Source organism: Chinchilla lanigera, unplaced genomic scaffold (genome assembly GCF_000276665.1).
Source record: "Chinchilla lanigera isolate Chin_1 unplaced genomic scaffold, ChiLan1.0 scaffold00050, whole genome shotgun sequence".
Taxonomy (NCBI): Eukaryota; Metazoa; Chordata; class Mammalia; order Rodentia; family Chinchillidae; genus Chinchilla; species Chinchilla lanigera.
The window spans coordinates 13,200,534-13,212,086 of NW_004955451.1; the positions used below are offsets into that span (position 1 = coordinate 13,200,534).

General features: G+C 54.8%; 1 protein-coding gene across 3 annotated transcripts in view; it reads right to left on the reverse strand.

Moving 5' to 3' along the window:
* Nucleotides 1-4,929: 4,929 nt before the first annotated feature.
* The window catches only part of Sp2 (Sp2 transcription factor), a 25,719-nt gene continuing 19,095 nt past the window's right edge, over nt 4,930-11,553 (reverse strand). For all 3 annotated transcript variants that reach the window (XM_005394260.2, XM_005394259.2, XM_005394261.2), the window contains exons 4-7: nt 8,548-8,860; nt 7,142-7,316; nt 6,861-7,054; nt 4,930-5,974 (exon numbers count right to left, since the gene is read on the reverse strand). In XM_005394260.2, coding sequence (XP_005394317.1) covers nt 5,874-5,974; nt 6,861-7,054; nt 7,142-7,316; nt 8,548-8,860 — 783 coding nt within the window. In that variant the 3' untranslated portion in view covers nt 4,930-5,873. The remainder of the gene's footprint in view (nt 5,975-6,860; nt 7,055-7,141; nt 7,317-8,547; nt 8,861-11,553) is intronic.

Here is an 11,553-nt window from a genome sequence, read left to right on the forward strand (position 1 = left end):
CCGGCCCATAACTCCATTTTAAAAGTCACTTAAGTTCACTTAAAATGTAGGTGAATTCACTCCTTTACCCCGTCCCTTGTAGCTAACCATAAACTCACTAAAAGAAAGCAGGCTATAAAATAGGTACAAATAGAACAAAATGAGAAGCAGGATAAATGTTAAACCACAAGGTCCTCCCAAGGTCTGCCTGACTAGCACACAACCGGCAATTTCTGGGAAATGTAAACCTTGTGATAATTATGTGGCATTCTTGTAAAATTCCCAAAAATGAGGTAATGTGGTAACATGGTTACTATGGAAAGCTAAAAGGTGTTTAAACTGGAAGCAAAGTCAGTCAGCACCGACAGCTTCCCTGGCTTCTAGTCAGGCTGTCGGTCCCCGGCTCAATAAAGCTTTGTTTGCTCCTGTGCTCAGCCTGTCCTGAGTGCTTATCTTGCTGAATTTTTCTTTTGCCGTAACAAAGGGACACCATATACACCGTGGGCAGTACACCCAGTGAGCTCACTGTCTTAGACTGTAGGATCTAGAATTCTAGGAAGGGATTTAATGATTAATGGAGTTAAATTGAAGCCTACAAAACTGAGAACCCCTGCGAGGTAGACTGGCCTCAGTTTGATGCAGGATGGGCCCCTAGAGGAACTCTAGCCTGGCATACAGTTCCTTCAATTTGGAAAAGAGTCACTGATAAATCTGGCCACCCCAGTCAGCTCCCATGTATTGACTCCTGGTTTGAGACTGCCTGATTCTGCATTAGTAGGCAAGGGCAGAATCAGGTTTGTGTGGCCCATGAACTGGACCAAAGACCTCAAAAAGAAAGGCCATTCAGCAGGGTGACCCAGAAGACCTCTAGTCCCTGCCACCCACCCACATGCCTCCGTCTGCACCTCTTCCGCTGGTCGTTCCCACCACATCACCATCTGTCCCTCTACGTCCATCGGCTCCTGCCAGTCCGCTCTTAAAGCCCCCAGTGACTGTGATCCAGCGACTGGGCAAAGAAGCCAGTCCCTGATGCCAAGCCAGACTGGGATTCTTGCACCTCTGCCAGGAAGTCCTCTCTTGCAGCACAGTGAGAAGCCATCCTAATGGGGGTCCGTGCAGGGGACAGGAAGCTCTGTCACTCAGCAGCCAGACTCGTTGCCTGGAGGTCTGTACAAGTGACGGAGACGGTTCCCATCTTCACGCCTCTCAACCCCGAGGCTCCTGAGAACCAGCGAACAGTGCTGCCTTCATGGTTCAGTCCATGCTGTGCTCAGTGCAGCCCTCCAAGTTCCCCAGGGGAAGGATGGTGGGAGGATGGAGAAATAAAGGTAAGAGTCAGATTGCAGAAAGCTGAGGTCAGGTGGAGCCCTCTCTCCAGACGGGAGGAAAGGAGCTGCTCAGTGACTGCAGTGCATTTATTTACACACTTGGCAGGTTGACGTCACGTGACACCCCTATGCTAGCAACCTGCTCGCGTGGCACGCCTCAAGCATCTGGTGTTCTCTGGACTGGAGCAGCTTGTTTACGTGGTTCACCTCAGGTGTTTTTGTTCCTGAGACTGGCCATTCTCTAGCCGCACATGCGTGATCGATCTCCAGCTTCAGCCGCTCCCCACAAGACTGCTCCTGACGATCAGTGCAAACTCCTAAGCGTGAAGGACTCACCAGCATGAATGCCACCCAGCTGCTTGAGGTGGCTGTGAAGGTCCTTGCCAACTGAGCCCGTGAGGCCCAATGTGAGGTGGACAGGAAAATGAAAAGTCTCACTCCTCGCCACTGCTCTCCTCTACCTGGGAGACTGGATCCTGCTTAGAAACAGGGCTCGGCACACCCGGGGGAAATCAGTGTCACCACCTCCTCGCCCCTGCTCCCAAACCAATGTGCTTATTGCAAAGAAATCAGACACTAGAAGAACAAATGTCCCCACCACAATGGGGGAACACTTAACCAGGTCTGCAAATGTGTTGACCCTCCCTACCAGCCTGAGCCACCAGCGGCCAACCTGACTGAGCTTGCAGAAGTAGACTCATTAGGATAGAGCAGGTTCCTCCAGTCTTGGCCCCCTGGGAGCCGACAGTCAAGACACCTAAGTCCTAGGAGAGAAATGGACCCCCAAGAGTCCCAGAGGACAATCACGGGGACATTCTCCTGAAGAAAAAAAATCTAGAAGTGCCTGCCTGCCAAGCACAAGGTACTGAGTTTGATTCCTGATACCAAAAGAAAACAAAAAAGAAAGGGGCACAAGAGGAAGGAGCTATCAGAAAGAGGGCAGCAACACCACCAAGAGACAATTGCCCTGCTCTAGTCTCACGGACGCTGAAGTCTCTGCAGAGCAGAAGCCTGTGGGTGCTGTTCGCACGAGGACACCCCCACACCCCCCAGAAGAACAGCTGTAGTGCGGTCACCCTTGGTTTCTGGCTGTGTTGGCAACCGTTGCCCTGCTTTTTGGTGTCGTGCTAGCGGAAACTGCCCCCACAAGACTGGCCCTAAGGTGCCTCCTCCTCGCTGTAGTTTCTCTGTCACATGTAGGCTGCCTCGACACCACCTTTTGCTTTTGCCATCAGCCCTCTCCCCATCATCCTGATTAGCAAGACACAAACAGCACTGCAAGGAGCCCTGGGTGAGTATGGCCTCCCGCTGGCAATTCAGCCAGGAGGAGAAGCCCCTCCCCTGGGCCTCGCCCAAGTGACTGTTTGAACACCCAAATAGGGGCTAGAGCGCACCTATGGAGGAAAAACTTTCTTATAGGGACGAATCATTCATTGGTCCTGGGCCAAATTGCTATCCCAAGTCGGGGCAAATCATCTGTTGGCGGGGCACTACCAGCAGCTGCGCGGTTAGGGACCCTGACTTTGGCTTATAGTGAAAAGGTTAAAGAGGCACAAAAGCAGGTGATCTGCAGAGCTCAGGATTGCCGTGTAGACCTAACTGGTTTTAACCAGCTGACCAGACCATGGGGCCCTCTCTCCCCATCAAAAGACTCGGTACCTGCCTCCAACTCCTCAGCCAGGTGGAACCAAGTACTCCTGTTGGACGTGTGTGCAGCTCTGAAGACATATCCACTCGGGAATCTCCGTCTCTCCCCTAACACCACAGATGTTCTTTTTTTTTTTTTTTTTTGGTTTTTGGTTTTTCTCCGGTACCAGGAACCGAACTCACGACCTTGCGCTTGCCAGGCAGGTGCTTTGCCGCTGAGCTAAATCCCCAGCCCCTACACCACAGATGTTCTGCTAGGACCGTAACCCAGGATGTTCATCTAAATGTCATAGACAACCACCTCAGATGCCTTAACAGCCCTTGGCCAACTAACTGAACCAGCAGGGTTCTGAACAATCTCACTCTGCACAGAACACGGCCTTGCCCAACGATAGGTTCAGTGGAGCCAGCCCACCAATGCCCGGAGGGTAACTGGACAGGCGTTTCTAGCCACCGACCTATCAGTTTATAGCGAGCGAGATTTACGGTGGCCCTACACCGCCAAGAAAGGACCAACAGGGCCATCCTGAGTAGCCTTTTTCCTTTTGTGCTAGGAATCGAACTCAGGACCTTGCACTTGCAAGGCAGGCCCTGTGCCACTGAGCTATATTCTGACCGAGTCTAATAGGGCAGGTACTGCAGCAGGAAGAGGCGTGGAGCAGGGGGCACGTCACAAGAGTTGTCCTCCGACATGGATCAAGTCACTGATTCCCTGGCCACCCTACAACAGCAGCTCAATTCCCCGGCCAGGTGACTCTGAAACAGGCAGGCTCCTGGCCTCCTCAAGGCACAAGGGCAGAACACGCCTGTGCTTGGGAGAAGAATGTTGCTATTTTGCTAGCTGGAACAGTCATGTCTAAAGTTAAGAGCTAGAAGAAAAGGCGAAGAGGCTCAGACAGCGCCGTGACAGCTGGTTTCCCTCTGACCGGGCGGTCTTCCTGGCGTCCTCTCACTGGGCCCCTACTGCTCTTTGGGCCGTGCAGCTTCAGACTGCTCAGATTTCCTCCAAAATTGGGTCTGAGCCCTCACCCAACAATCAGGAAGACAGCTGATGCTCAGAACCTGTTCCCTCGCTGGGCATGGTGGCACATGCCTATGATCCTAGCACTTGGAAGGCTGAGGCAGGAGGATCATTCAAGTCCTGGGCCAGCCTGGGCTACAAAGTGAGTTTAAGGCCAGCCTGAAATGCATAGCAAGACCCTATCTCAAAAATGAAAAAAAAAAAAAAAGAACCAATCCGATCCCACATAATGCCACATCCTAATGATCCCTTACGGAAAATTATAGGGGAATCAAAGGGGAGAATGTCAGAGAAAAACAAAATGCTTCTACACAGATGTCCCTTTGCTGCACGCCCCTCCTCCCTTTCCCACACCTGCCGTATCCTTGTGTGATAAGCAAGCAGCTTCACCATCTCCCGTTACTGCCCCAGCGGGCCACGATACCTAGATGTGCAGTCGCAGACTGTCACGTCTGAGTAACGGCCTTTATTCTGCTTCTCTTAGTTCGCTTCCCCCTCCCGCCAAAGGCCCCGTGTGAGGCCCCTAAACCCCACGCGCAGGGCTCAGACTCAGGAGTGTGGGGCTCCTCTGCGGCAGCTGGCGTAACACTTGGTTCCCCCCAGGTCTCCGAGTGCTGCTCAGCTTCTTCACCTCTGCTAAACCCTCCAATTACTGTAGCAAGCCCCGGCCGAACCCAAGGCTCCCTGGCCACCTTCCAGGACGCTGGACCGGAGACAGGAGCAGCAGAGTGTGGCCAGGGGCCTTGAGGCTTCTGCTCCTTCCTGTGCCCACCCAGGACGCTGTGCCTTGGGAACCCCGTTTCTTCCCCACTCCCAGGCTCTGCAGGCCTGGCCTCGAGGTCCCAGCGGGGCAAGGTCTTCCCGTACGTGCAGGGTGCAGCTGTCCCCCAGTGTCTCGGCTCCCTCCCGAGCCCCTCTGTGCCATCCAAGGTGACAGACAGGAAGCTCAACCTCTGAGGTGCAGATTTTGCCTCAGGCAACTAAATTTATTACCAAGAAAAATTTTTTGTCAGCCCAGCACTGACCAACAAAGTCCATCGTTAATAAAGGATAACAAATCTGTCACTTAATTCATAAAACATACCTCAAGCAGTTACAACTAAAAATAAAGTTGGATTTTTGTTTAATTTAAAAGCCTCAAAAATAACAAGCAATATGTTTTTAAAACATGTCGTAGACGCAGTCGTCTATTATACAATATACACTGTACACAGAGCCGGGTGGGCAGCGGGGCCAGGTGGGAGGGCATCTGTGTGGACTGGATCTGGGTGGCAATGTGGCGTGAAAAAAAGAATTCATACGCTCATCTCTACCTCCCGAAACCCTAACTGAAAGCAGGCACAGGGAGCTGACAACCAAGGAGAGGACGAAGGAAGCAATTAAATAAAACTTGTTAAAGCAAACACAATACACAGTGTTCATCATCAGAAGTAGAGTATAAGGCAACGTTCTCCGCAGAGAGGGACGGCCCGCAGCGCCGACCCTGGCTAGAAGTTGGAATGTCTCCAGCGGCCTCTGAGCCGCTGCGGGGGCGCCCGGGGAGGGCTGCAGGGCCCTGGGGTGTCCCTGGCGGCCGGGGTGGGGCGGGGGCTATGGCACGATGGGACCCCGGCAGTGTTGGGGTGCTGGGGTGGGGAGGGGGCGAAGGGGGCTCACTTTGCTCCTCGTCGGAGTGAAATGCACGTTTTCCTTTGGAAAGAAGGGTCCCACGCGTCCTGGGTTAGAACGTCTCGTTGGGCATGGCCAGCGTCCCCGGGCCAGGCAGGCCGGAGCTCCGGGTCAGAAGGGAAGGGCGGGCGCAGAGCCCTTCCTACAGGGACTCAGCCGCCACAGGAGCCAGGCCCGGGGGCTGGGGTAACCGGGGGTCCGCGTCTGCAGGGCCGCCCGCCTCGCTGGCCTCACAAGTTCTTGGTGACCAGGTGCGTCTTGTAATGCTTGGTGAGGTGGTCGCTCCTCATGAAGCGCTTCTGGCACTGGGCACACTCGAAACGCTTGTCCCCTGCAAGAGGAGAGGCCTGTCACGCGCAGCCGGCGAGAGCCAGCACCTGCAGCCCCAAGAGGAGACGCCCATTTGGGGCCAGCGGCCCGGCCTGGTCGCCTCCTGCTCACACTTCCTCCCTGGCACCTACTGACCCAAAGCCCCCTTTCTCTGCCCAGTCTGCCCTTTGCGGTCTCCTCTGCCAACGTGCTGCGCCTCAGCCCCCGTGCCCACCCTCTTCCCATGTCGGGCCACTTTGTCCTGTCTGTGTGCCCGGGACTTTAGCCCTCGAGAGAGAGCCCCACTCACCTCGCCCTGCCCTAAGCTGGCACCCAGTAGCCACTATGCTGGCACAGGCCCAGTCTGTGCTCAGGTGGCGTCTACTCCTGTCCTGTCCCACCGTGGTGGCCGGGAGCTGCAGTTCTGGGTCCCAGGGACCCAGTCCGAGTCCTAGGGCAGGCCTACTCTCCGGACCAATCGCAACAGCAGTGCTTCCCAGCGCGTGTGCCTGGGACCACCGGGGCACCCGGGACCTCGGCACACAGCGCGCTCAGTTTCTAGCAGGGCCGCACTTCCCCGCCAGTACCTTAAGCCAAAATTAGGCTATCAAATCTGACACCGAAACTAGCACGAACACATAAATGAGTTAAAAAAAAAAAAAAGATAAAACAATGTAAGGCAAATAATTAGGTAACAGCGGGAGGGCAGCCAGGGATACAGGAAGGACGGGGAGCCTGAGGGCTGCGTCTGAGCCGGGTCCCCAGTTCCACCAGTCACCAGCTGACCGAGCCACCTCCTCGGCGCGAACGGGCTCTTTGCCGCGGTGCCCCAGAGCCCTCGCCAGGGTGGCCTCGGGCAGCGTGGCTGCGGGGCGGGCAGAGGTGGGTGGCCGGCGCGCAGCGCTGACCTGTGTGGGTGCGGGCGTGCCTCTGCAGCTCGTCGCTGCGCGTGAACCGCTTCCCACAGAAGAACCAGTTGCACACGAAGGGCCGCTCGCCGGTGTGCAGGCGCACGTGGGCCCGCAGCAGCGACGTCTTCCGGAACGTCTTCCCGCAGTCCGGGATGTGGCACACATGCTTCTTCTTGCCCTGCTCCCCAGACCTGGGCGTTGGGCAGAGCAGGACAGGGCGAGGGAAGGTCAGCTCCGCGAGCCAGGAGAGGCCAGGCCGGGCGGGGACGCCAGCTCACCTCTTCTCCCCGTCCTTGCAGTTGGGACACGTGCAGGCCATGCGGCGCCGCTTCTCCCCGGGCTGCGCCTCCCCGGCCAGCGCCTGCTCCATCTGCAGCTGGATCTGGGTGGGGCTCAACCCGCTGATGGTCAGGCTGTTCCCAGAGACGTTCTGCACCGTCAGCTGCTGCTGCCCTGCGGGCGGGCGGGAGGGCCGCGTCAGGCGGGGGAGTCTCAGAGCCCCTCAGGGGCCTCAGAGAGGCTGCGGACAGGCTGTTACCCCTGCTTTAGATGGGAGGAAAGCGGGGCTCAACGACAGCAAGGTCGCTCAGCTAGCAAGTGGCACGACGCGACCTGGAGACACAGAAACAGGTCACAGGAACGCGCGGCTGCAGCCCAGCGTGGTGGCTCAGGCCGACAGTCCCCGTCACTCAGGAGCGGAGAGAGGAGCGGGGCAACGCGGAGGTGGGTGCAGTGCTTGCCTCCCATGCCCTGGGCCCTGGGGTTACCTGCTAGCACTGCTGAAAAAGAATGATGTGAAAGTCAGGAAAAAAGGCTGGGATGGAGCTGAGTGGTAGGAGGCCCTGGGCTTGAGCCCTAGCACCAGGCGGGGCGGAGCCTACGCCTGTGTGACTTCGCCCGCAATCCCTCCAGCCAAGGTGCTTGGCTTCCAGTGGGGGTCATCTCAGGGGCCTGGGATGGCCCCACGGAGCGTGGTACTGAGGATGAGCCCAGGCCTCACACAGCTGAGCCGTCACTTGCCCACCGGGCCTCCCGACGCCTTTAAAAAGTTTTAATTTGAGACAGGCTCTACATTACTCAGGTTGGCCTCCAACTTGTTCCCCAGCCTCCTGAGCGGCTGGGATGACAGGCATGTGCCACCATGCCTGCCTGCCTTTAGTTGTTAGTAAGAGTGAGGAAACAGGCCTGTGTCCTGGTCATGTCTGTAATCCCAGCACTCTGGGAGGCTGAGGCAGAAAGATGGCAGGTTTGAGCCCAGCCGGGGTAACTTAGCAACTTAGACCCTGTCTCAAAAGTAAAAAATAAAAAAAAAGGCTGGGGATCCAGCTCAGTGTAGAGGCCTTGGGTTTAATGCTCTGTGCCACAAAAGAAAGGGAAGCCGATTCGATGGGTTTTGGGAAAAAATCAAGCCCTCTAGAATGTCTTGTCCTCTCTCTTGGGGAAGTCCCTCAGGGGAGAACACCAGATTGCTTAGCGCCACAGGTCCATTAGGGGCGGGGAGAGGGGACTCGGAAGCACCGTGGCCTTGACCATCTGCCCTCTTCCCTGGCACATGACGCCAAGGGCCAGGTGGCAGGCAGCTGCAGCCTCCCGTTCCCAGCTGGGCCTCCACAAGGGACACACACAGACCAGGCACCCAGCCGGCCCCTCCGTGCCTCCTGGTCCCAGGCGGGGCCCTCCTCACCGCCGGTGTTTGTGATGGTGACGGGCACGCCCTGGACCTGGACGCCGTTGATGTTGATGGTCTGCATGGCCTGGGCTGCGGCCGCCAGCTGCGCGGCGTTCAGGCTGATGACGCTGCCGGCCGGCGCGATCTTGGGCAGCGGCCGCTCCTTGCGCAGAATAGCAGCCGAGTGTTTTTTGCTGGTCCCGCTCAGGTGGGGAGCTCGGGGTGCGGGGCTGCTACAGGGAGTGGTAGAGGTGGCCGCGGCGGTCGCAGGAGGGCTGTCCTGGACCAGGACTGTCTGCACCTCACCGGAAGGCGTGCGGATGTAGACCTGGGGGCCAGAGAGGAAGAGTGCTGGCCTGCGCCTTCACGCTGCCCTGTGTTGCCCGCTCCCAGCCCGGGTCTGTCTCGGAGCAGCTCACGCCTGCACGCAGATACACAGCGGGGCCCAGCCAGAGGCGGGCGGCAGTGGCCCAGGCTGCCTACTGACTCAAACAAGCTCTTGCACGGAAAACCAAGGCAGGGCATCAAAGGCAGGGCACCGTGAATGACCATCGAACAACCACAGGGTCATGGGGTCCTGAAGAGCCACATATTAACGAGAGATAATTACTGTCCAATCCAGACTGGTAAAGACGGAAAAATTAAAATACAGTGCTTGCTGCCAGATGTAGTGGTGCTCACCTATAATCCCAGAGCTTGGTAGGCTGAGGCAGGAAAACTGCCATTGAGTTCCAGGCAGCCAGGCTACATACTGAGTTAAAGACCACCCTGAACTACATAACAAAACCCTGTCTTAAAATAAATAAAAATAAATAAATAAAAACTTTTAGGGCCAGGGATATAGCCCAACAGCACAGCACCTGCATGGCAAGCGCAATGTCCTGAGTTTGATTCCTGGTACCAAAACAAAATTTTTTTTTTTTAGGAAATGCCACTGTCATGGAAGTTAAACTAAGGATGAAGAAGCTGGGCATAGTGATGCACACCTATAATCCCAGCTACTTAAGAGGCTGAGGCAGGACAATCTCAAGTTGGAGGCCAGCCTGGGCAACTCAGCAAGTCCGTCTGAAAATAAACAATAAAAAGGGCTGGAGATGCAGCTCAGTAATTTCAGTACCACAAAAATGTAAAATAGGAGCTGGGGTTTAAGCTCAGTGGCAAAAGCGCCTGCCTGGCAAGCACAAGGTCATGAGTTTGATTCCCGGTACTGGGAAAAAAACCAACCAACCAACCAAACAAAAATGTAAAATAAAAAAGTTATATATACAGTAACACCTTCCGCCTATATGTGATTACTATAAAACCTGGGTAAGTCCTGCTCCTATCAGTCTCCAGATGTGGAAGCTCTCGGAGAAGGGAAGGGAGGACGCCCCAGTGAGGGTGCACACCTGAGCAGGTGCCGCCTCAGCCCCTCACCTGGAAGGTAGGTGTGTAAAGTGCCCTGGTAGCACGTAACACAGCCAGAGCAGGGGGCACCTGGGCTGGCCTGGGATTTCCTCTTGCCCAATGTCCGGGTCCCCAGCTCCAATTCAAGGCGCTCTTCTTCCCCACCCAGAGAATCACTCGACTTCCCACCGTCCCTGTGTGGCTCTTTCTCTGCAGACAGCTCCATGACAAATTCCTTGATGCCAAGGCTGTTCCTTGTGGATTTGTTTTGTTTGCTTTTATGAGGATTTTTTTTTTTTTTTTTTTTTGTATGACAAAATGAGACAATCTCACTAAGCTACCTAGGTCTTGAACTTGCAATCCTCCTGCCTCAACCTCTTTTTTTAAGACAGAATCTCACCATGTAGCACAGACTGGCCTCGAACTCGCTGTGTAGCCCAGGCTGGCCTCAAACTCACAGCGACAGTCCTGTCTCAGATTTCCAAGTGCTGCATGGGCCACCACGCCCAGCTTGCCTCAGCCTCTGGAGTAGCTGGATTTATATGCACAGACACCCAGGGCTATTTTTTCATATTAAACAAACCTAGTCACAAATTTCAGGCACAGGGTTGGGGATATAGCTCTGTGACACAAGTGCCTTCCTGGCAAGTGCAGGGTCCTGAGCTCAATTCCCAGTACCAGAAACAAAAACGCCACATCAGGGGCCGCACCTGTCCCACAGAGTCAATGGAAAAACACAGGGCTGGGGATTTAGCTCAGCTGCACCGCACCTGCCCCTGGCAGGCACGAAGTCATGAGTTCGATTCCCAGTACTGGAACAAAACAAAAACCGAAAAACACAAACAAACAAAAAAAAAGAAAAACACACGGGGTATGCAGTTAGAAGTGCAATGGAACTAGGGCCCTGTCATTTGTACCCTACGGGGTGCTGAAACTTTACTCTCAGTTCCTCCTTCCCTGTCTGCAAGGTGGACTATCCCTCTAGCATTTAAGAAGGGTGAACAAAGGCTGGTAATTGCCCACCCAGCAGTGGGGGAGGTCGGTGAACTCCTTGGGGCTAGAGGAAGGTCAGCCCCCAATACACACAGCTCCAGGCAGAGGAGCCACATAAACAAGTTGTTTACTTCGGCACAGGCGGCTCCCAGAATGCTTTCTTTCAGTGTTCTCAGCAAAACACTTGAGACCTTGTGCTTTCTGCCCACTTGCGCTGGCCCGCCTTTATACAGTGTGTAAGGAAAGAGGTGACCATGCTGGGCTGTCACTGCCTCTCCATCTGAGAGGTCAGGTCCCACCGGGACCCAGCTTTCCTTTTAGTATGTGTTTACAGTTTCTTCTTAATCTCTCATTGCCCCCTCTCAGGACCCGCTGGCAGAGCCAGAGATCTGGGGTAGCAGATAAAGGCCAAAAACAACATTCCCGTTGAACTCAAGATCCCAGGCAAACTTGAGCCTAAATTTTTGTTCCTGATATAAAACACTTCCTGTTATTTTTATTATTAAGATGAGCAGCAGTTTTTCCCTTCATTTTACAACAAAATCTACAATTCTGACTGGAATTTTTTTCTTTCTCGCTAGCTGTTCTGAGTATGTAAATTCTATGAATAAAAAAATAAACTAGGTAGGGTTTAGCTCAATG